The sequence below is a fragment of the Ovis aries genome, chromosome 1 (genome assembly GCF_016772045.2).
Source record: "Ovis aries strain OAR_USU_Benz2616 breed Rambouillet chromosome 1, ARS-UI_Ramb_v3.0, whole genome shotgun sequence".
Classification (NCBI taxonomy): Eukaryota; Metazoa; Chordata; class Mammalia; order Artiodactyla; family Bovidae; genus Ovis; species Ovis aries.
The window spans coordinates 142087899-142113259 of NC_056054.1; the positions used below are offsets into that span (position 1 = coordinate 142087899).

The 25361-nt window shown below is 35.9% G+C and overlaps 1 protein-coding gene across 18 annotated transcripts in view; it reads right to left on the bottom strand.

Annotated features, from left to right (window-relative positions):
* USP25 (ubiquitin specific peptidase 25) overlaps window positions 1-25361 on the bottom strand; it is a 167819-nt gene that overhangs the window by 114557 nt on the left and 27901 nt on the right. For 7 of the 18 annotated variants that reach the window (XM_060416281.1, XM_042230136.2, XM_042230153.2 and 4 more), the window contains 4 exons: window positions 22887-23031; window positions 18250-18333; window positions 7769-7892; window positions 2997-3044 (listed from right to left, as the gene is read on the bottom strand). In XM_060416281.1, coding sequence (XP_060272264.1) covers window positions 2997-3044; window positions 7769-7892; window positions 18250-18333; window positions 22887-23031 — 401 coding nt within the window. Of the gene's footprint in view, window positions 1-2996; window positions 3045-7768; window positions 7906-18249; window positions 18334-22886; window positions 23032-25361 lie in introns of all 18 variants that reach the window. The other 11 variants (XM_060416271.1, XM_060416279.1, XM_060416272.1 and 8 more) reach the window with 4 other exon arrangements.

The window sequence follows — 25361 nt, forward strand, 5'->3', positions numbered from 1 at the left end:
TATATCTTTGTTATTATTATTATTATTGTCATTTGGCAAAAGCCCAACCTCTAACCCAAATATGAGCCCTCCAGTCCCAAGTTCTTGTCCTTTTTGATAGTGCAGTTCTGGCACTATGACTATAAATTTTATATAAACCAAGTCCTCATAAGGGTCCTTCCATAAACCAAGTCCTCATAAGGGTCCTTCCTGGCCTCACCAAAGTAAAGCCAGTGATTCTACCTAGACTTTAAAGAGAGAGTGAGAGAGAGAATAAAAAACAACACTGCAAATCTCAGAGCTCAGAAATAGCTTATAACAAAATGCAGCATATGGAGAAAGGCAACCCCCAAAACCCACCCCAACTAGAATCACCTTTCCTTCCCAACACTAGTCATGATCATGACATTCAACAATAGAAAAAGATGACAAAACATTTTTGCTCTTTTCCTTCCACACACTATATTGAAGGAATCTTTAAAGCACTTACTTATAGTAAATGTTCCCATTCCTAGTACTGATTTTGAGGGCTTTTGTGTGTGTGTGTGTATTTTTATTTAAAGCACTATAGAAAACATTCCACTTTGATCATTCAAATCCATTTTAAGCAAGCAACATACTGGAAAATTTGCATGTCACTTCAGCTATACACATCAACTGGAAAAAAAAAAAAGAAAGAAGGTGGAAGGGAGGGATAGAGGGTGGAAGAATCATCTACATTTCCTTTAAAAAAAAAAACTTGGTATTTTGACTGGGATCACACTAAATACATAAGTCAATTTAAGGAGAACTAACCAGTTTTGCAATCTTAAATCTTTCAATTTGTAAAATACAATATATTTCCAATAATTTCCATATTCATTAATATGTCTCAGTGTTATTTAATAATTTTCTTCTTAGAAGTTCTTACACATTTCTTTTTTACTCCTGGTCTTTAATAGTTTTATGTGTTATAAATGGTAGCTTTAAATTTTTTTCTCCTTATCATTCTTTATTATACATAAAAATATCACTTTTTGTATATTAGCAATTAACATAGCTAAATACATTTTTCCTGGTAAAAGTATTTTATTGAGAGGCGATTTGTATATAAGATACACAAAACTTAAATGTACAGTCCAGTGAAATTTTTTCAATGAACACATCTATGTAACCACCACCCAGACCAAGATATAGAAAATTTCTATCATTCCCCAAAATTCTCTTGTGCCCTTTTTCCAACAAACAGTGTCCTCTAGTTCTCAGATAATCAGCATTGTGACCACTTCTACCACCATAAATTAGTTATGCCTGTCCTTAAATATCACGTAAATGGATTCATAGAGCCATTACTCTTTGCATCATCTCTTTCACTCAACATCTTGCTTTGGGGATTCCTCCACATTTTTTAAAAGAATCTGGAAAATGTTTTCCATTACATTGCTTTGTATTCCACTGTGTGAATGTACCAACACTGTTAACTATTCTGCTCTTACAAATATTTGGTTGTTTACAGTTTTTAGTTATGATTAGTAAAGGCACTGTATACTCCTTTCTCAAGGGTCTAGACCTAGGAGTGGAAACACAGACTATGCTAAGTCCAAGCATAGTATATATGTTGAAATACACTAGAAATTTTCAGTTTTCCAAAGTGGTTATACCATTATACATTCTTATCAACAATATATGACACTTTCCAATTGCTGTACATACTTACCAATATTTGGTATGTCAGTCTTTCTAATTTTAGTCACTGTGTTGGCTGTATAGTGATGGCTGTTCTCCAATGAGGTGACTCACCAAGCTTGCACCAGGGATTACCACTACTGCTGTAACCTATCATCATATCCCACAGGGCAACTAGTCCATAACCATGTACTGAACACCAGTCAAAGAACTCTGTGTTTCTGACACAGAAACTGCACGTTGGATATGTAACCACTTCCAAAAGCAGATCTGTTTCTCCAGTGGTAAGCAAGCTCTTGCCCACTCCTCACCGACTGACTACACTGGCCCTTTGATCACCTTCCAGTCTGCATTCTGACCCTTCTCAGAACTATCAGTAGTGCCTCATGGTTGCTGACACTTTTTTTTTGAGTTACAGTTTTGCTCTCCCAGTCTGACTGGTCATCTCATCCCATACTCTTAAGGCCCTTGAAACTAATGTTTCATATTTTCCACTTTTTCAACTTGTAATCTGACAATGGTATACCTTTTATCATAAAAGCCACTCAAAAAAGGTGATAGTCAAAGAACTGGATGGACCTTCTATGCTCTCTACCATCCATGGACATCTGGTATTGTTAAGCCTTAAAATGATCCTTACAAATTCACTTCAAAAGATTTGTAATTGCCCCCCCCACACACACACCTACTCCTGTTCCCAACATCTTCTTAAGGCATTCAACCCTCATAACTGCTTCCTAGGTATTGATCAAGATGAAAAGAGTGAGAGTTACATAAACCTATAACTTTTAGGTTATAGGTTTCTAAAATTCAGAATCCTGTCCCAACCATTCCTGGACATGTTGCTTTATTCTTTCCCTAATGACAACTCTAGGCTGTCCTGGTTGGTAAACCCTCCAAGTGGCTCCCAAACTCAATTTATATTCAGACACCTAAAATTCTTTCTTGGACTGAATGATCTTAGAGTGTAAAAATAATGATTACTTGGATGAGCACACCGCTCATCCAGTTCCTCTACAGTGGCCCATGTAAGCCAAAGCAGGAGGTATGAAGAGGATGCGTGTGCGTGCGTGCTAAGTCACTCAGTCATGTCTGACTCTTCGAGACCCCCATGGACTGTAGCCTGCCAGGCGGCTCTGTCCATGGGATTTCCCAGGCAAGAATACTGGAGTGGGTTGCCAGGTCCTTCTCCAGGGGATCTTCCCAACCCAGGAAATGAACTCGCATTTTTTACATCTCCTACATTGACAGGTGAATTCCTTACCACTTGTGCCACCTGGGAAGGCCCCATGTAAGCCAAAGTGGGAGGTACAAACGGTCCATGTAAATTTTACAAAAATGTCATTGTTTACCTTGTATCAGCCTGTCTGGGTGAAACCTCAGGTACAAGTAGGAAATTACTGGGGAAAAAAAGGTAAAATTAGAACTACTGGAAAGGGACACATCGATTTTGTAGCAGTGGAGGCACTACAACCACCCCACATCTGTGAGTATGCGATATGGTAGATCCATGAACGAGGGAAACAGTAATAATTCTCTGTCTTTCAGAAATGAGAAAGAAAAACACCCTGGTGAGGCTATCCCATACCACAGAATCCTGGCAGTTATTTTTTTCCAATCACTGGAAATCACTTTTCATTATTTTCATGTGTGTTGCTGCCATGTAAATTTGCGAAATTCATCACTTTTACTGTCACTATTTTTAAGACAATTCTACCTTTTTTCTCTAAGAAATTTTAAGATTTTCGCAGTCTTAAGTGTTCTAGTGTCACTATAATGAATTTAGGTGTGGGCTTCTTTTAATTTTTCTAATGGAATTTGTAGACTCATGAAGTTATAAGTTATCTTTTTACTTCTAAAAAATTTCTGTGATGATCTCTTTAAATTCTGCCTCTGACCCACTCCTTCCTCTCTTTCTGTAATATCAATTAATGTATGTTAGACCTACTCATTTTATTTGCCATGTCATTCAACCTTTCTCCATATATTTTTATCTTTTTAGCTATCTTTTACATGTTGGGCAATTTCTTCTCATACAACTTACAGACTACTAACACATTCTTTAGCTATTTCTAATCCATTAAACTTGTGTTGTTTTTTCTTTTTTTTTTTTACTTAATAATTTCTAGAAGATATTTTCACAGTTCTTTTTCAAGTAGAGATTTACTGAATTACTGAAGTGACACAAATTTCTGCTGCACAACCATGGTACAATTTCTCAAGGGCAAATCTCATCACCTCCAACAACACTCCTCAAGCCAACAGAACTATCTTTGCAGTATTATAGGCATTTTGGAGAGGGGATACTTCTGATTTATCCTTAAGGTGATTGTCATCTACTGACATAACCACTTTACAAGGGGAATGATTTTCTATTAATGCTTCCCACCTACTTACAGACAATGGCCTTCGACTTCCTTTTCCCACATTCAATAGAGATATCAAAACTGACACAAGCAAATTTCATAATGTCAGAAAGTGAATTGCAACATTTCAAACTTATTTCCTTAGGTACGTTCTTTCACTTTGATTTAATCTGACTCTATAATACTCTATAATACTTTCAAGAGATCGTAAAATATTTTACATCCAACAGAAACAACACATTTTGGTTGCTTACACAAAATATTTGTTTTAGTCTACCATATTTCCTGACACAGCTGAAGGCAAGCTGTTTGTAACAATTTTAACTAGAACCTAGCCCTACTTTCTACCCAACTTAGTCAATCATTTCACAAAGCAACCATTTTCACAACAAATATGCCTAGCCTAAGCTAGCCACATGCAATTTACTAACAAATTTCAGCTATCCATACTCTACTTGTTCCCTGTCCGAGTAGTAATAAATACATCCAATCCTGACGTTAAAAAGTAACTAAATTAAGACGTACACTTTTAAAATGTTCAACTTGAGAAATTTTACCATGAAATTTATGGGTGCTGAAACAGAGGCCTCTATGATGTAAAAAGACAGGTTTTAGCTTATCTAGTTATACACAGTAACATAGTATTCCAAATGTGTGAATTCATATTAAAGTGTATATACTGAAATACAATCAGAGTCAAATGACTCTGAGATTTTATTTAGAAAGATTTTATCATCAAGTAGTTAAATTCACTTTTAAAAATACTTTTAAAAAAATATATGTTTAAATATATTTTACCCTTTGAATTTAGAGCCTTAAGTCTTAATCAAATTCACTAGAATACTGTAGTTGTCAAATGTCTAACTAGAATGCTCATCTTCCCTTATTTCTAATACAATGTGATTTATAAACATGCTTATTTACTGCATGTTGCATTTAACATTTTTTGTTACCTGATATTATAAAACCTACACATATCAAGAAAAAAATTACACTGTGCAACAGTAAATACTCCTACTTTAATGGAGTCTAATTTTATGTAAAAGTTGTCATATAGTACCAAGTCTCTGTAATGTTATCTATAATACGAATACTTGCAAGATATTTACTATTTAAGGGTATGCTAAAATTAAAAGATCAAGAATAAGAAAGAACATTATCTTAAAGAGATTTTTTTCCATTTAGACAAAAATTAATCTTAAAATATATATAACATATAGTGAATGTAATAAAGATTAGGAATAATATAAACTCCTTCACTTTCAATTTTTTTTTACCTATTATATGCTATTTTAATTACAAAATACAAGATATAAAACTACTAACGGTATATAATCCTTCAGTCATGTTTCTATTTATGCAGTAATATAAATCAATATATACAAAATTATACATGTACTTTAAAAAATATTTGTATCACAGTATATGAGCGTGCTAAATCGCTTCAGTAGTTCTGACTCCTTGAAACCCCATGGACTGCGGCCTGCCAGGCTCCTCTCCAGGCAACAATACTGGAATGGGTTGCTATGCTCTCAGCTAGGGACTCTTTCCGACCCAAGGATGGAACTCAAGTCTCTTTTGTCTCCTGCATTGGCAGGCGGGTTCTTTACCACTGGGAAGCCATATACTACATTTAATATCTCTTTTTCACATAATAGATCCTCATTCCCCTTAAATATGAATTTCAACTGATGTATTTCATGTTTAAAATATTTCTTACAAAGCTTAAGTATTATCAAATTTTATAGTTATTCAAGACAATTATATCAATTCCAATTCATGTTTATAAGACAAAACCTAACTTTATAATTTCTCCAAATCCTTCAAAAAATCAGCCTAAACAAAATGACTGAAAATAGATATGCACTTTTGGTTTTTATTTATTTTTTATGTATTTATTTATTTTTTTAGAGTTTTAAGTCTAGATTGTTTATTTCTGCAGAAGTCTTTTTTTTAATTTTAATTTTTTTTATTTATTTATTTATCTTACTTTATTTTACAATACTGTATTGGTTTTGCCATACATTGACATGAATCCACCACAGGTGTACATGAGTTCCCAAACATGAACCCCCCTCCCACCCCATATCATCTCTCTGGATCATCCCCGTGCACCAGCCCCAAGCATCCTGTATCCTGCATCGAACATAGACTGGCGATTTGTTTCTTACATGATAGTATGCATGTTTCAATGCCACTCTCCCAAATCATCCCACCCTCACCCTCTCCCTCGGAGTCCAAAAGTCTGCTCTACATATCTGTGTCTTAAAAGAATGAAACTAGATCACTTTCTAACACCACACACAAAAATAAACTCAAAATGGATTAAAGATCTAAATGTAAGACCAGAAGCTATAAAACTCCTAGAGGAGAACATAGGCAAAACACTCTCCGACATAAATCACAGCAAGATCCTCTATGATCCACCTCCCAGAATTCTGGAAATAAAAGCAAAAATAAACAAATGGGATCTAATTAAAATTAAAAGCTTCTGCACAACAAAGGAAAATATAAGTAAGGTGAAAAGATAGCCTTCTGAATGGGAGAAAATAATAGCAAATGAAGCAACTGACAAACAACTAATCTCAAAAATATACAAGCAACTTATGCAGCCCAATTCCAGTTTTTATTTAAAATTACTGGCATTAAATGATATTAGCTACAGTTAAAGAAGAATATGAATTTTAATTAATTCTTACCATCTTAATATCTTACAAAACAGTTTCCAAAGTAACATTTAGAGACATTAAAAGGTATTACTATTAAAAATTATGTGCCTTTGCTAATAAACATAGCATTTTGAGACATCTCCTATCATACAGTAATCTCAGATTACTTAGAAATACACTATTAAATACTGTGTCAAGGGAAATTATATGAGAAAGCTGGTACATTTTGCTACCAAACAACTCTGTTAACAGGGAAAAGAATGAGTCATAAGACTCATCTTAGCTGCGTACCTTTGGAAAATCATTTAACCTCTTCAAAGATAAATTTCTTCCACATTAAGATTAAATTGCCCCTGGCTCCAAAGAGTTGTGTAGACGATTATAGTCTGTTATAAAGTTGTTGTTGTTTTTTTTTTTAAACCAAACTTATTTAATTCTTTGGTGGATCAAACTGTTTCAAACTAAACAGCTTTGGTAATTAAAACAAAAGATGCAGTCTTGGAATTCCTGCTCATTTCTTTAAAAAAAAAAAAAAAACCTATGAATATACTATCACATTAAAGATCAGAAGCAGGCAAACTATGGCTCATGGGCCAAATCCAGCTGGCTGTCTATGTTTTTGTAAATCAAGATTTACTGGAACACAACTGTACTCATTAAATTATGTATTATCAGTGGCTGCTTTTACACTATAACGCTAGAGTTGAATAACTGCAACAGATACCAGACGGCCGACAAAGCCTAAAATATTTACAACTGGCATGTTACAGATAAAGTCAGCTGATCCCTGCTATAAATGACTATAAGTTGAATTGGACAATGGATCAAAAAGGAGCTGGGAAGAAAAAAAAAATTCAAAGGAATATTAAAATATATGCTTAAATTTAATGCCTCAAAATGCCACTCCAAAAGTAAATCTAAGATTCAAATGCAATGAACATTCTGGTTACATAAAATATAACAACAATACTGAACTTTACTAATAGTTTATTTAGAATAATAAAGTATATCTTTGTACCTCTTCAAGTTAAAGTTAATTATTATTTCTATTATAATTAGTACTTATATCTATACAAATTGCATTTTTACCTGCTAATGGCTTGTTCCTCATCAGTTATTCCAGTCTCCCTGAATGCCCTGTTTGATTCCGCCAAACTCAAGGCAATTGCTCTCTGAAGATCATCTTTATCATCTCCAGTAAGATCAATCACATCTGAAAAGCAAAACTGTTTCTCAAAATTAAGTCAAACAAAATGAAACGTAATTCCTAATGAAGATTTTATACCCAATATACCCTTTCAAATCAAACCCAGCACCAACTTAATTCTGTACAGGAACCTCTCCAAAGAGAACGCAAACACATTTTAAATTGGTTATACTTTGCAATTTAATGTTCTTCCTTATAAAATTAAGAGCATAAATATTTTTCATTAGAGAAGACTCAAAAGCTAATAAGCAGAAAGTGCTAAAAACAAGTTCTATAATAACAAAAATTGAAAGCAACAATTAAACATTTACATTTACGCTTTCCAAAGTTAACCCACATATACACGTTAGTTAGTCCATATAGCCTAGACATTTATCAAAGTATAATAATTAAATGAGCTCTCAAAGTTATGTTCCAGAAACTAACTGACCATGTTGTTGTTTAGTCACTAAGTCATATTCAATTATTTTGCAACCAGATGGACCGTGGCCCACCAGGCTCCACTGTCCATAGGATTTCAGGTAAAAATACTGGAGTTGGTTGCCATGACCTCCTCCAAGGGATCTTCCTGACGCAAGGATCGAACCCAGGTCTCCTGCATTGCAGGTGGACTCTTTACTGCTGAGCCACCAGGGAAGCCCAATTGACCATATATACTTATATACACTTTTAAAGTCGGAAAGAATGTATGAAGCTGTTCAGTTCAGTTCAGTTCAGTCGCTCAGTCATGTCCGACTCTTTGCAACCCCATGAATCGCAGCACGCCAGGCCTCCCTGTCCATCACCATCTCCCGGAGTTCACTCAAACTCGTATCCATCGAGTTGGTGATGCCATCCAGCCATCTCATCCTCGGTCGTCCCCTTCTCCTCCTGCCCCCAATCCCTCCCAGCATCAGAGTCTTTTCCAATGAATCAACTCTTCACATGAGGTAGACAAAGTACTGGAGTTTCAGCTTTAGCATCATTCCTTCCAAAGAACACCCAGAGCTGATCTCCTTTAGAATGGACTGGTTGGATCTCCTTGCAGTCCAAGGGACTCTCAAGAGTCTCCTCCAACACCACAGTTCAAAAGCATCAATTCTTCAGCACTCAGCTTTCTTCACAGTCCAACTCTCACATCCATACATGACCACAGGAAAAACCATAGTCTTGACTAGACAGACCTTTGTTGGCAAAGTAATGTCTCTGCTTTTCAATATGCTATCTAGGTTGGTCATAACTTTCCTTCCAAGGAGTAAGGAGTAAGCGCCTTTTAATTTCATGGCTGCAGTCACCATCTGCAGTGATTTTTGGAGCCAAGGAGTAAGTGCCTTTTAATTTCATGGCTGCAGTCACCATCTGCAGTGATTTTTGGAGCCCCCCAAAATAAAGTCTGACACTGTTTCCACTGTTTCCCCATCTATTTCCCATGAAGTGATGGGACCAGATGCCATGATCTTTGTTTAACAGTGGTTAATTTTGAGAAAGAGGATTAGAAGGAAAAGAAAGTATAAGGATCTCTCACTTTCTATTGTCTGTTCTATGCTTTTCATTTAATTATAAAAAGAAGTTTTCATTTCACAAAAAGTATACACTAAATGAAATGTTTTCTTCAGTGAGAATAAAATAAAATAGTCTTGATGCTGTAAGTATTCTTTCTCAAAAGAATAAAGTCTACAACTATTACCACATTCAGAAAACCTGCTTTGTAATCCAATTTCCCAACATTATTGATCTACTTCCTTAACCCAAAAGAGATCAATTATACCTCTCATCATTTAAACAATGGCAAACCACAACATGTTGCTAAGTAGGGGATTACAAATAGGATGAGAAAGAGAAAGAAGTATGGCTGTTACCACCTTAATTCTGCATCACTGGGATTATGCTGGTTAGTATTTTGGACACATTTTATATTCATTTTGTTTACCTGTATTTGAGATGTTAAAAATTTTTTTTTTCCTTTGTAATCTGAGTATTACAAGAGTGAAACAAGAGAAAGGAGTAAGGAGTGGGACATAAGGCGTCTGCATTCTACTATCTGAAAGTGAAGTGAAAGTCCCTCAGTCGTGTCTGACTCTTTGCGACCCTATGGACTACACAGTCCATGGAATTCTCCAGGCCAGAATACTGGAGTGGATAGCCTTTCCCTTCTCCAGGGGATCTTCCCAACCAGAGATCAAACCCAGGTCTCCTGAATTGCAGGCAGATTCTTTACCAGCTGAGCCATAAGGGAAGCCCAAGAATACTGCACCAGGTAGCCTATCCCTTCTCCAGTGGATCTTCCTGACCCAGGAAGCAAACAAGGGTCTCCTGCATTGCAGGCAGATTCTTTACCAATTGAGCTATCAGGAAACCCCAAAAGTAAAAGTGAAAGTTGCTCAGTCGTGTCCGACTCTTTGTGACCCCATGGACTATACAGCCCACGGAATTCTCCGGGCCAGAATACTGGAGTGGGTAGCCCTTCTCTTCTCCAGGGGATCGTCCCAACCCAGGGATTGAACCCAGGTCTCCTGCATTGCAGGCAGATTCTTTATGAGCTGAGCCACAAGGGAAGCCCATCTAGCTAAGGGTTATATGTAACTATTTAAAAAAAATTTTCACACGTAGTAATAAATAAAATACATCAATAGATTCAAAAGTCTACTTTTATTGTTATATACATTTTTTTCCTCCAAACAGTAGCTTATAAGAATACTAAAAATATTAGAAATAACAGTTGGCCATAGAAGATTTTTTTAAATTCCTTAGTATAATCAAACTAAGTGCAAATAAAGTGAACGTTGCTCAGTCATGTCTCACTCTTCGTGACCCCATGAACTATACAGTCCATGGAATTCTCCAGGCCAGAATACCGGAGTGGGTAGCTGTTCCCTTCTCCAGGGGATCGTCCCAACCTAGAGACTGAACCCAGATCTCCAGCATTGCAGGCAGGTCTAAAAAAATTCAATCAAGTAAAACGTGGAAGAGAGTTACCGAACAACTGCAATGATACACCTGTCAGCAGGTCAAAGGTTTCAGACATCTGGTTTACAAGCCCACCAAACCACAGCTGTAGATGGGTGGTGTCACCAGTGTGTGTCATCATTCAGCCCAGCTGAAATATTGATTAAAGAAGCTAGAACTACAGAGGCATGAAATGGCCTCATAAAAATGAGATCATGGTCATTAAAAATGATTAAAACTTGGGTGACTAAAGAGAGAATAATAAAGACAACAACTTGAAAATCACAAAGAAGCAAACAGGTTTGGAGGACTTGATCAATTAGCCCCTCAGACTCCACTGTCTCATCTTCCTAGTATGCTTTCTTCAATGACAGAAGCCGAAAACATTAAAACAAACCAATCTGATTCACTTGTAGTTACGGTTTTGGATAAAATTTAGGTTCCACCCATCAGATATGCTAGCATGAGATGTGAAAGGCAGCTATGCGGAGGAAGGCACTCTCCTGCTGCTTTTGGCTGTTTTTTTTCCAGCATGACTAAACAGATGTGGGCTGCTCCACAGGAGCAATCCAGTTTCCAGCTTCCAGCTTCAGGATGTCAAGAGAGAGAGTAGAAGTAGTAACCAGACTCTGTGCTCCCGTGTCCAGGCACAGCTTAGTGGCGGTTACCTAATCCTGGCTGGCTCTCCCTGGGCAACAGCTCTAAAGCTATGTTCTCAACTGTCCCACAGGCAGTCTCCTGATTCACTGTCTCCCTGACTGTGGCAGATGGAGCAGCTTCGTTGGCTGGCCAGTCTTGCAAGAATCTGGGAGTCATTTCAGAAAGCTGAGCTAGAGATCCTTCCTCCAGTGCTCCCACCGATTTCTTTTTTTTTAACAATCTAGTCCCCTGTATTAAATTTCTTCTTTGTAACTATCTAAAGTGTGTACTGTTTCACAACTGACAAGTAAACTAAGCTGGCTAGAATAGAAACTCACTTAGAAATAGCAACAAGTTATATTTCAAGCTTTTCATAATTCAGCAATCGTAACTTGAGAAACACAAAAGCAAAAAGTAAGGCAAGATGCTTTTAACCCTATTTCATAAACAAAATAACTGAAGTTGCCAGAAATGAAATCTAATATTATAAGAATAAAAGAAAAGTGGACAGGCTTCAAATTTAAGTTCTCAAATTATTAAATCCAGTGGTCTCCCTTCCATACTAGCAGTACCCAAGTGTAATCCATGAATTCTTGGGGATCCCCAGTGACTCTATAAGGGAAAGGGTTCCTTAAGTAAAAAATGCTCTCATAAAAAATGTTACAATGTTATCCATCTTTCCTATTATGGTCACATTTCCAGTCATTATGCAAAACAACAGTGCATTAAACCACTGTGTCTTAGCACAAATCAAGTCAGCAGCATCAAGTTATATAAGCAATTCATTATATTACAACTATACACACTCATAATTTAAAAAAAAAAGCCAATCTCTCTTAAATCCTTAATAAGAGAAAACTAATTTTATGAAATTTCAAACATTGTTTTACATGGTCTTCTACTTCTATGTGACAAAACTGAACGTATGCATAGTAGTTCTGTTATATATGCAAAGTATGCTGTTGCTAAAGAAAAAAACACTAGTGCATTGCTTGAGCTGCAAGTTGAACTCAACGAATGTTTCTCATGGAGCACTATTTTTACTTGATATTACAACTGATAAACTACAAACTATGATTATTCAGACATCGATATTTGACAGACATTTTCTCAAAAAAAGGGGAGCCTGTCACTTGAAAAACAAATGAGACTATTTGCTGCCAATTGTAACTATAGAATTTTCAAGAAGTTGCAACTTCAGAAAACTTGTTTCTGTCACTATGAGACTGATATCTTCCTAATACTTTAAAGGCTTTTCTGGTAAAATCAAGTGATATTAACAATTTCTATTTGTTTTATAATGTAGATGTTCTTCCAACATTTGGAAGGAAATCTTTCCAAATTACCAATGCATTGTGTTACTAAATCATGCATGGATTAACAAGCCAATTCAAAGAGCAAGGTAAGATCCTAGGAGCATCTTTTGTTCTAATACTTGGTCTCTGACCCAGTTCCTGACAATGAGCTCCTATATCACTTGGCATTTCCTAGGTGAGAGGAGCATCTTCTATTCTAAAGAGATGACTGTTTGTGGGTTCCAATCTGACTTCAGGATGGGCCAGAAAGACTAAGTCATGATGAGAAGCTTACAACCTGGAGCTGCATGTCCCATCCTCTAGGGAGATATATATGAGGGACTGGAGATTAAGTTAACAATCAAGCCTACCTGGTGAAACTGCCATAAAAATTCCCAAAGTACAAGGTCTGGAGAGCTTCCAGGTTGATGAACATATCCATATGCTGGAGGGCGGTACATCTCAACTCCACAAGGCAGAAACTTCTGGCTTGGGACTTTTCCAGACTACAGAGGTGTGCTCTATACACCTCTCCATCTGGCTGTTCATCCTTTATCATAGCCTTTAATATAATAAACTAATAAAAAGTGTTTCCCTGAGCTGTGAGCCATTATAGCAAATTATCAAACTTGAGGAGGTCACGAGAACTTCCAATTTGAAGTCAGGTCAAACAGAACATAGGTAACCTGGGGGCCCATTACTTGTGACTGGTGTCTAAGGTAGGAAATTTGTGGGACTGAGAATTTAGCCTGTGGCATCTGATGCTAACTTCAGGTAAATGGTGTCAGAACTGTAGAATACCCAGCTGATGTCATAGAACTGGTTGTATACAGGAAAAAAAAAAAAAACTTCACATATCTGGTATCAGAGGAATTAAGTGTGAGCAGAGGAAGAAAAAGGTAATTATAGTCTTCAATGCTAGGAAGACTGACTGACCAGACTATGGGTCCTTAATTGAAATTCTGAGATTTGTTCCTTTAAGCAATGGAGAAGGTTTAGTATAGTTTCATTTTAATTACAATAATTTTCTCCATGATGTTCATAAAGCTTCTTCTTTCCATAGGTTATTTTAGAACCATACAGCCATAGAGCAATAGTGAATTATTATAACCTACATGCATATCAAATACATATGATTTTAAGAATGGATATTAAGAAAGTAAAATGTTATTTTAACAATGATTGATCCTAAATTTAATCTTTCTAGAGTTTAGTAGAATGATTTCTATAAAATATGTAATGAGATATCAATTTCACAATGAAAAATAACCCTCTATGATTTCTTTACGCGCTTATTCAAAAAAGGAAGAGAACATGCTTTCAGTTCAGTTCAGTCACTCATTCGTGTCCAACGCTTTGTGACCCCAAGGACTGCAGCACTCCAGGCTTCCCTGTCCATCACCAACTCACAGAGTTTACTCAAACTCATGTCCATTGACTCAGTAATGCCATCCAGCCATCTCATCCTCTGTCATCCCTTCTCCTCTAGCTTTCAATCTTTCCCAGCATCAGGGTCTTTTCTAATGAGTCAGTTCTTCACATCAGGTGGCCAAAGTATTGGAGTTTCAGCTTCAGCATCAGTCCCTCCAGTGAACACCCAGAACTGATCTCCTTCAGAATGGACTGGTTGGATCTCCTTGCAGTCCAAGGGACTCTCAAGTCTTCTCCAACACCACAGTTCAAAAGCATCAATTCTTCAGCACTCAGCTTTCTTCACAGTCCAAATCTCACATCCATACATGACTACTGGAAAACCATAGCCTTGACTAGACGGACCTTTGTTGGCAAAGTAATGTCTACTTTTTAATATGCTGTCTAGTTTGGTCATAACTTTACTTTCAAGGAATAAGGGTCTTTTAATTTCATGGCTGCAGTCACCATCTGCAGTGATTTTGGAGCCCAAAACAATAAAGTCAGCCACTGTTTCCACTGTTTTCCCATCTATTTCCCATGAAGTGATGGGACCAGATGCCATAATCTTAGTTTTCTGAATGTTGAGCTTGAAGCCAACTTTTTCACCCTCCTCTTTGACTTTCATCAAGAGGCTCTCAGGTTCTTCTTCAGTTTCTGCCATAAGAATGGTGTCATCTGCATATCTGAGGTTATTGATATTTCTCCCAGCAATCTTGATTTCAGCTTGTGCTTCATATAGCCCAGCATTTCTCATGATGTATTCTGCATGTAAGTTAAATAAGCAGGGTGACAGTAGACAGCCTTGACGTACTCCTTTTCCTATTTGGAACCAGTCTGTTGTTCGATGTCCAGTTCTAACTGTTGCTTCCTGACCTGCATATAGGTTTCTCAAGAAGCAGGTGATCTGGTATTCCCATCTTTTTCAAAGTTTTCCACAATTTATTGTGATCCACACAGTCAAAGGCTTTGGCATAGTCATTAAAGCAGAAATAGATGTTTTTCTGGAACTCTCTTGCTTTTTCAAGGATCCAGCGGGTGTTGGCAATTTGATCTCTGGTTCCTCTGCCTTTTCTAAAGCCAGCTTGAACATCTGGAAGTTCATGGTTCATGTATTGCTGAAGCCTGGCTTGGAGAATTTTGAGCATTACTTCTTTACTAGCGTGTGAGATGAGTGCAATTATGCGGTAGTTTGAGCATTCTTTGGCATTGCCTTTCTTTGGGATTGGAATGAAAACGGACCTTTTCCAGTCCTGTGGCCACTGCTGAGTTTTCCAAATTTGCTGGCATATTGAGTGCAGCACTTCACAGCATCACCTTTTAGGATTTGAAATAACTCAACAAGCTTTAGTAGTAAGCAATTTCTAATTGGCAAAAGTCAATTACAAAAATTTAGCCTTTGTAAAAAATTCCATCCAATGCCAAGGGACAACCTTGGTAAAATACTAAGCTTTCTTTCAGCCAATCCTCCCTTCATTATTAGAATAAATGTGAACGGAATTCAAGGGCACAAGCATGTTAGTGTCAGCTGAGTAACACTGCAGAAAAATCACAGTACAAAAACCTATGAACAGCACTCTCCAACATTTCAATACTGCCCAAAATAAAACATTTTTATTCCTTTAAAGTCAGAAACATATACATAAAAACATAACATTCACCTTAAAAAATCCTTCTAAAAACTTACACATCAACTACCAAACATTTCTCTGCTAACTCCAAAATATAGAAAGCCATCAACTTAACAATAAATTAGACTTCAAATGTATATAACATTTATCATTCATAATTCATTTTCTCATGAAAAGGGTACATAAAATGACATAAGGAGTCCAAGTTAGTTCAGAAGAGCCAATTTAGCCCATAATCTAATTGAACTACAATGTATGTAAGATTGTAGTTACATCTACAATGTAAGATTTTGATTTAGGTGGGAAGAAAGTTCTTTCATTATTTTCCTCACCTACAAAAGGCTAACCCTAGGGGAAACATTTTTCTCTCTCTTTTTTTTTTTAATAAGCCAAGCTTATACTTACCATCAGCAAAGATTTCTAGGCAGAGAAGTGATATGAATAGAAAGAACCGTTTGTGAAGTTAAGAATTAAAAGTGCTGAACAAGTGTTTGAGAAGAGTTGTAATAAGAATATGTACCAGGGCAGAAAACCTGAAGGAAAAAGTAGGCAGATAAAAACTGACAGAGAAACACTGAAGGGGAAAGCAGGCACGTAAAAACTGACCGAACTGCAAACTACACGGTGGTTCTGGGAGATGAGGAAAAGCTGGAGGGGAAAAAAAAAACCACTGAGCCACCAAAAGGAAGGGGATGCCCTTGAAAGAAAAAAGCAAAGGTGAAGAAAGAGATCATAAGCAGGTGAATGGAAATGAGGAAAAGACCATTCTCAGCCTCACTCTGCTTCAACCACGGTTCCTGTCCTCACCACTCACCTCCTGAGCCAAAAACACTCCTGCCTCAAGGCCCCAGCCGGGGCTACACTTCCCTCAGATATCCTGGAGGTTCAGCCCCTCTCTTCCTGAGGCATCTGTGTGAGTGAGATATTCACCGCCCAACCCTCCATCTGAAATACCACACGCTGTGTCTGAACTACTAACCCATCCCTGTCACCCTCTGTCCTTCGACCCTGCTGTTCTTCATAAACTTACTACTACCAGACATTTTTTATTTACTATTTACCATCACTCTTCCCCCTATGTTAATGCAGACACTTCTTGGTATTTTTAATGGCCTAAAAGAGTACTTGATTTGTATTAGGAAATCAATAAATATCTGCTAAGCAAATAAAGGTTAATATCTAGACTAGAATAGAAATAAAAATAAATGAGTGATCTTCACAGTGGCACTAGTTAGAATACCTGAGAATATATACTTCGTCCATTGAAAACTTTCTCCAGATGAAGGACAAATAGCATAATAAGGTGTCATGTTAAAAGAATACTTAAAAGCAAGAAGACATAATAGAAATTGGGCTGCTCACTGCACTCTCCCATTCTTTTCCAACCTTATCGCTGCCAAACTCAGGTTCTCCAAAACAGTGATGTCCAATAAAACTTCCTGTGATGGTGGAAATGTACTATTATCCACATAGCCCAATACAGTAGCTACTAGTTACATGTTGATGACTACTGCCCATTTTAAATATATCTATGGCAACAGAAAATCTGAGCTTCAGGATTATTTAAACTGATGTTAAATTTAAGTTGCCACATGTAACTACTGGCAACTGTATTAACAACTCAGTTCTAAATGGTCTTGCTCTGTTTTTAACAGTTGCTGCTAAATTTATAACGGCAGCACTGTTAACTAAGAAAAGGGATAATAAAGGAGGCATATCCTGAGTTTGTCATCTAGTTCATCATGTTTTCTGACTTGGAAAAAAGTAAAAACTTTCATTCTGTATTAGAAAACAAAAAGTGCAAATGCCATAGCTATCATTTTGTCCTAAAATTACAGAAAATAAAGTTATACAAGCAATTCTACAGTGTATGTCTAACACAGAATGTATGCCTAACTGCATCTAATCAGCTACAAGTTATTTGCATACCACTGTAGCATCTCATTTTTAGGCTTAACTGACTTTTGGTGAATCATGCATTATGCATTAGAAATCTCTACAGAAAAACATTTAACTTCTATTTCACTTTTTTCTTTCTGCAGTTGCTTATTTAACAAATTTGGTGAATGGAAAAAATTATCAGTGTTCAATTAGTAAATCCTAAACTTCTCAACATAGAGTGATTTACCCTCAGCAGGGATGAGAAGACTAGACTGGAATCTGTTTATAAATTTTGCTTTAAATCTAAAAAAAAATAAAAAATCAATTTTAGACTAATCAAGCAATATAACTAAGACTAGAGTTCCAGGACAGAACTTCAACATGTTTCTCACTTTCTGTGCAATCCTTACCAAACAATTCAAGTTCTTCTGTAAAAAGAAATACAGCAATTAAAAAAAAAAACAAAAAACACAATGCTTCTAAATTTGTGAAGGGTCTATCACTGAACACTCACTCCAGTGTGTTGTACTAATTTCACTTAAGTCAATATGTGGCATTATTTTCTATGTTAAAATTACCTACCCAAATCCCTCTTATCTTTCGATCCATACTTTGATTGCTCAATTGTAGCACATCTTGTTCTGGTGGGCATATACTGTTTTTTTCCTGTTTTAAAAAAGTTCAAAAGAATTGAATGATCAAGAAAGAAAGAATATTACTATTTGATTTCACATTGGGCGAAAGCATTGTATAGTCATGTCTATGACAGAGTTTGTCATGACACAAAAACTTCACAAAATCTCTTCTCTGATTATTAAATACACCTATGATATCTCAGTATCTTGTACCATTTCCTAATCCTCTTTGCATTTTTAATTGCAAAATTCCTAACACAATTATTTTACTTCTCATTTAAGCTGGAGGCAGGAGGCACTCATTTGACAATTCACAATATCCAGTCTAAACAGGGGATAAAAGTAGTTTTAAAATGTGCCTCAACTATACGCTAACAGTACTACAAAAAAGTTTGGTTTTTTTTTTTTCCCCCTAGAAACCAGCAGTATTTATTTACAGTTTGGAATGTTACCGAAACAATACTTCTTAATTCCTTATTATGCAGAGTACAAGCTTTCCTTGAAATGTTTCCTTTTTCTCTCAAAAATGAAACGTAAAAATACACTGAAGCCAATAATCGCCCTACCAACTACTGAAAATGTAATTACTTCTTCAGTATTAAAGTTCACAAATATGTGTTCTCCTCTCAAATGACATAATTTAGTTTCTTTTCTGATATACTTGAGTATATGAAAATTTCCCTACAACCCCAAATGTGACTTCTACAGAACATTAATTTGAAAACTAAATTTTTCTAGTCATCAAAAAAACATGGGTTTAGTTCTTCTAAAAAAGATCTTTAGTTACAAGTTTTATAACAATAAGTTTATAGTTTATAAACTAGTTTACAACAACAAGGAATCATTATGTATTTAGCATTAGAGACTTTTATTTCAAAACATAAATGTTTTGTCAGCACTACAACCAATAGATGACAAAAAGTTACCAAGGTTTGTTTATGCCTTAGCCCTGTTTATAACAGATCTTACACTTAAAAAAAGAGAGAGAGAGAGAGAAGAAATTGAAAAAACAAAAACCCTTGCCATTATTTGAAAGAATTAAGTTCAAGCACCATTCCTTCCAAAGAACACCCAAGACCAATCTCCTTTAGAATGGACTGGTTGGATCTCCTCGCAGTCCAAGGGACTCTCAAGAGTCTTCTCCAACACCACAGTTCAAAAGCATCAATTCTTCGGCGCTCAGCCTTCTTCACAGTCCAACTCTCACATCCATACATGACTACTGGAAAAAACGTAGCCTTGACTAGACGGACCTTTGTTGGCAAAGTAATGTCTCTGCTTTTGAATATGCTATCTAGGTTGGTCATAACTTTTCTTCCACGGTGCAAGCTATCTTTTAATTTCATGGCTGCAGTCACCATCTGCAGTAATTTTGGAAGCCCCCAAAAGTAAAGTTTGACACTGTTTCCACTGTTTCCCCATCTATTTCCTATGGAGTGATGGGACCCGATGGCATGATCTAAGTTTTCTGAATGTTGAGCTTTAAGCCAACTTTTTCACTCTCCTCTTTCACTTTGATCAAGCGGCTTTTTAGTTCCTCTTCACCTTCTGCTGTTCTTTGGAAGGAATGAAACGCTGAAACTCCAGTACCTCGGCCACCTCATGCGAAGAGTTGACTCATTGGAAAAGACTCTGATGCTGGGAGGGATTGAGGGCAGAAGGAGAAGGGGACGACAGAGGATGAGATGGCTGGATGGCATCACTGACTCGATGGACGTGAGTTTGAGTGAACCCCGGGAGTTGGTGATGGACAGGGAGGTCTGGCGAGCTGCAATTCATGGGGTCACAAAGAGTCGGACATGACTGAGCGACTGAATTGAACTGAAGGTCAATTTTCAAGTAACAAGGCATTTCATATAAAATTGAGAAAATGCTCAAAAAGAGTTTTTTTTATCTAGAACAATCCCTTGAAAACTTCCTCACACTCTGATCACTCCAACACTCTGTACTCCTTTAGCACTTACACTTTTATTCAGGAAGAGGTCTGCATTTAAATATATATATTCACTTACATTTATTTTCTATCCTTCCCATATTTAACCACTCCTTCCAAGAATTAAAAATAAACAAGAGATTTCATTTTTCCTCAGCAATTATGGCATAGTAGTTTAAAGAATCTGCTGAATGCATGACATTTACTTACTTTCTCAGTTTTAAACCATGTAATACTATTATGACGTGACTAAATTTAAATGCTAAATCAATACTATTTCCTAAAGGCAGTCGTACTTAAAAATTTTAGAAAGATGTAAGTTGTAAAATGGAAAAAAATTACTTTTACCTCATAAGCTGTATTTTCCCACTTTGATACTGATACTATCATAGTACAATCACCTCACTATATTTTTACAATTTTTTTCCTCAATAATCTCAAACCAACTTTATGAATATACTATACAAATTATTCAATTATTAAATATGAGTTAGCATTCTGGTTAGGATAGCTCAGTTTATCAATAAAGAAATTAAAAGTACAAGCAATTTGTTCAGTAAGATAATCAATGAGATGAAACCAGAAACTCCACCTCTCTATCATTTCTTTCAAGGGGAATATAAAAGTACTTAGTGCACACTTTTCAAGGGCTACACATATACACACACACACACATTTTGTTTTTACAATTAACAAATGGGACACACACTTTCTGAAATCAGGTTGCTTTCTCCCTAAGAGCACCTATTCAAATCTTTCATTTTGTCCATAACATTCTCACTACTCGTCAAAATTGTTGAACAGGTGTTAACATGCAGCTTAAAGACCGTTTTCTAATTTTCACACGACAAATAGGGTATCTTTTTGATGACAGTCTTATAATCCTAATTCTTCCCTACATATGTTGTCTCATGTCACAAAGTCTACCATCTGTATTAAGAGTTGACAGCTATCATTCTAAAATCCTTCCATCCTTTCCACTAGAACACGGAACCATGTCTACTCCATTTCCTGCTTCTTTCATCTTAACCAGCTGTCTTCAGTCAAAATCTTTTGTCCTTTTTCTACCTAACTTCATTTTCCTCCCAAGTCTCAGAACCTTAAAAGATATGAAATGTTATTCTCACATACTAACTCCTTCTCTATTTATACCACTATCTTTTTTCTAACTTCTTGAAACAAGTTTTTCAATCTTGTTCCAGAGAACTTTCATTGGTTTCAAAATGGCTTTTTTATACATATTATCAAAAATAACTCAACAAGCACTTTTTTGAGAAACCATGACATCCTAGTATAATGGCTGGACTATAGACACTCTATGGCCCTGTTAAGTTTACAGTCTGGTATGCAAGAAAGGCACAGCAAATAATTTCAAAGTAACACAATACTCATTAAGACAGAAGTACACTCTGGGTGTTAAGAGAAGCACTCAGTTTAACATAGAAGCTAGACGAAATACTCTCAAGCCAGCAGTTTCTGAGCAATATCTTAGAGCCCCAGAAGAAATCAGACTGGTGGTGAAGGCCAGAGGGGATTCCAGACAGAAGTAACATGTGTAACAACAGGAGAAATCAAATAGCATTGTGTGGATGAGAACTTCCAGGCTATTTTCCATTACTACAGTGTAAAGGGGGAAGAGGAAAACAGTGGAAAATGAAGTTAGAGATGTAGGTAGTGGCCAAAACACTGTTTGTCTTGAACCTGGACACAGCAATTGAGTCTGTCTTATACAAAGCTTCTGCCATCACCCATTAACTGTGTGAGATAGGAGTATCTCAGCTTTGGAGACACAAGACCATTTGTGGAGCAAAAATACTAAGACTACCTTGAAATTCTGAGATTAAAATATTTTATCAACAACATTAAACAGCATTTAATGCCAATCAGTAGCTATAAACATCTATATGGATGGGATCTTTCTAGCTGTTTCCTAACTTTAAGAACATTTATAAACAAAAGCAAAAAATTCTCTTTAAGGACAAGTTAGTAACCATACTTTTCAAATCCAGAATGCACAGAAATACCTACATTTTATATGCAGTTACTACATCATAATGAGATAGAAATAAAGAAAAAAACTCGGCTATATAAGCATAAATTATTCATATTATGAAGAAAAGTTAGAGTCTCATGTAAAATTTTCTGTATGTTTCTATGTGTATACACGTTTGTTTATTTTGTTCTGCTGTATAAACCTTCTTCCAAGATCTTTATTTTGGAGTGGGGTTGGAGTTGAGGGAAGGAAAATTCTGTTAAACAGTAAATCATACCAGTAATTTAAAAAATACTTTATCTTCAAAAATAATTCTAAGGTCTCTACCAACACTTAACATCTATAAAACAAATGACTGTGCCCTATTTAAAATTCTAGAAATTTTTAATAAATAACACCTTTGGATGTTCCATATTTTAAAACAACACTATATGAAATGTTTTATGAAAGAATATATAACTTAAATATAATCTTTTACTTCCAAAATGGAAAAAAATACAGCAGCTAATAAAAACATATGCACCTTTCAACTATAAGAAGAGCCAAAGCTAAAGTCATTTCTTTTTTCATCCTTCACCTCTGCTTAAACAAAACACGGCCCCAAGCAAAGTTTTCATTACATTCTAATTAAAATATTAAGAAAGAAAAGTAACCTTACTTGTATCTGCTTGGCTGCCCACACTGATGTATCTGTCATTGCCAGGAAGCGCTGTTTGGTAGTAAGTGGTCTCCTCCTGCTGAGGGGTCTTGGCATTCTTTGCAGTAAGGAAAGCCACTGCTAGCTCCAAGTTTCCATTACTATCCTTCAAATATCAAGAACAGAACATCAAATATTTTGGAGTAAGTATACATGTGCATATGATATATGTAATTGTCTCCATAACAACACTAATAGTAAAAATAACTTTCAGACTTAAAATTATACTATGTGATTCTTAACTTTACAATGTAAATTCACTGTAAATACAATATACTGTATCAACAGTAATTCCTTTATCTATTAAAACTAATATAATACAAAAATCAATTCTATAAATAATTTATTTTCCATTATTTTTTTATATCTGCTTAACAAAAGTCCAATCATAAACTTATACTTCTAAGTAAATGAACAAACTAAAAAATGTTTTCTGGAACTTGCTATCTAAAACAGTGAAGAACAAATATTTAAAATAGTACTTCAGCAAACAAGAACAATAACAGATCTTCTCTTTAATATTTATGCTGAATGCCTACTTAGAGGCAAGCTAACAAGCAAATATCAGACTCATAAGAAGAAAACAGCTTCAGTGGCCTGAAACCTTGATAGAGACACAGAACTCCAGACTACTGTGGAGATGAAAATTCTACCCAAATTAAATACATAAATAATATTCTAAAAATTCAGAAGAAAAACTGATGCTGAAAACACTAAAGAATGTTTGACAGCAAAATCATGAGAGAAACTTGCCCAGTTATCTCTATATTCTCTCTGCAGTTAACAACAAAAACATTAGCTCTGTGACTGCTAATTGAAACCACATTATGAAATCCAGGTATTAATAATGAAGCTATCTTTGTATCAAAGGCCAGAACACATAATACTGTGGAAGCCTTCAGAAATTTAGTTTACAAACTTTAACTGGAAGCCAGTGGAAGGTTTTGGACAGAAATGACATGGTATGACTTACATTTTAAAAGGATTACTGTGGGTATATGTGGGGAACAGACTATAGGAGAAAATCAGCAGAAGCAGAGCCCAATATTATTTGCTATCATATCAAATGGGGGGAGGGATAAAAAGAGAAAGACCAGGATGATTCCACAATCTGATGTCGGAGCAACTGGAAAAACTTAGCCCAACTCCACTTTTAACAGCCTTTGAGGAGAGAAAACAGTAGGAGTGCAGGTTCTAACTTTGTTACCTATCAAAAGTGTCATTAGACTCTTAAATGACTCATCCAAAACATGAGTTTAATATAGTCTACAGTTTGTGACAAACCAGACGTAAAACAATTTTAATAACAATGGCTAACATTTATTGAACACTAAGCGCCAAGAAATGTACCAAATGCTTTCCATATACTCCCTCATATGATAATAATGATAAACTGAATGCAGCAGGGATCTATACAACTTGAAGGTCACTTACTTGGAACATACAAAGAGATTCTCAATACAAAAGTGCTAAAATCAATCGATGACACTGTGGCTCCCAAAAGTAGACTCTGTGTCAGTATAATGCTGCGATAGTCAACCCATTATTAAACATTTTACAAATTTATATTGAGCAACAATTAAGATTTAAGTACACTGTTTTCTCCCCCAGATACTGGTAACTGAAACAAATTAAAAAAACAAAACAAAACAAAACATGGTCACATAACTTAGCTCAAAGGAAATGTGGACACTACTTTTTTATGTTTATTTAATTAAACATATTCTACATGTTTCCTAAGTTTTTAACAAAAAGTAAGTGAATTCCCCAAATTTGCCCTGAGAAGGTAATGAGGTCTAACCCCAGACTCAAGTGATACAGAATGGGAAAGGCCATTTCTGAAAATAGACGTGGAATGATTGTCATATTTAGCAGAATAAAGAATGGACTGGCAATCATCTAAATGTCATAATCATAAAAATTGAGGTACAACATTTTTGCTTCCTTTCCAGCTACTTAAGAGCAGCTTCATAAACCATGCTTTAAAATGCTAACAGTACTGGTTGATCATTTTCCTGATGCAGGAAAAAGCTGAAGCAAAGCTTCCAACAAAAGCAGAAATTATGTGTGGTACTGGGAGCAGGCTGCTTGGTGTCTATTCCAAGCTCCTCCACATGTTAACTACGTGATCTTCAGCAAGTCATTTTAACCTCTCTGTTTCTCCCTGCCCTTTAAAAGGTGGATAAAAATAACACCTACTTCAAAGTTACTAGGAGGAGGAGTTAGCCACACAAAGTACTTAGAATAGCACCCAGTACTTACTGCAAGTGCTTAATAAGTGCTAGTTATTACCACTACAATGATGATGATTATGATTACAATCATTCAAAAGATAAATTATTTCTAGAAAAAAAGGAAGAACTTCTGGCTCCAAATCCAAAGTAATGTAATGTAGTCTTTCAGAGCCACGTGCAAAGGACTGAACTGTGTGTGTGC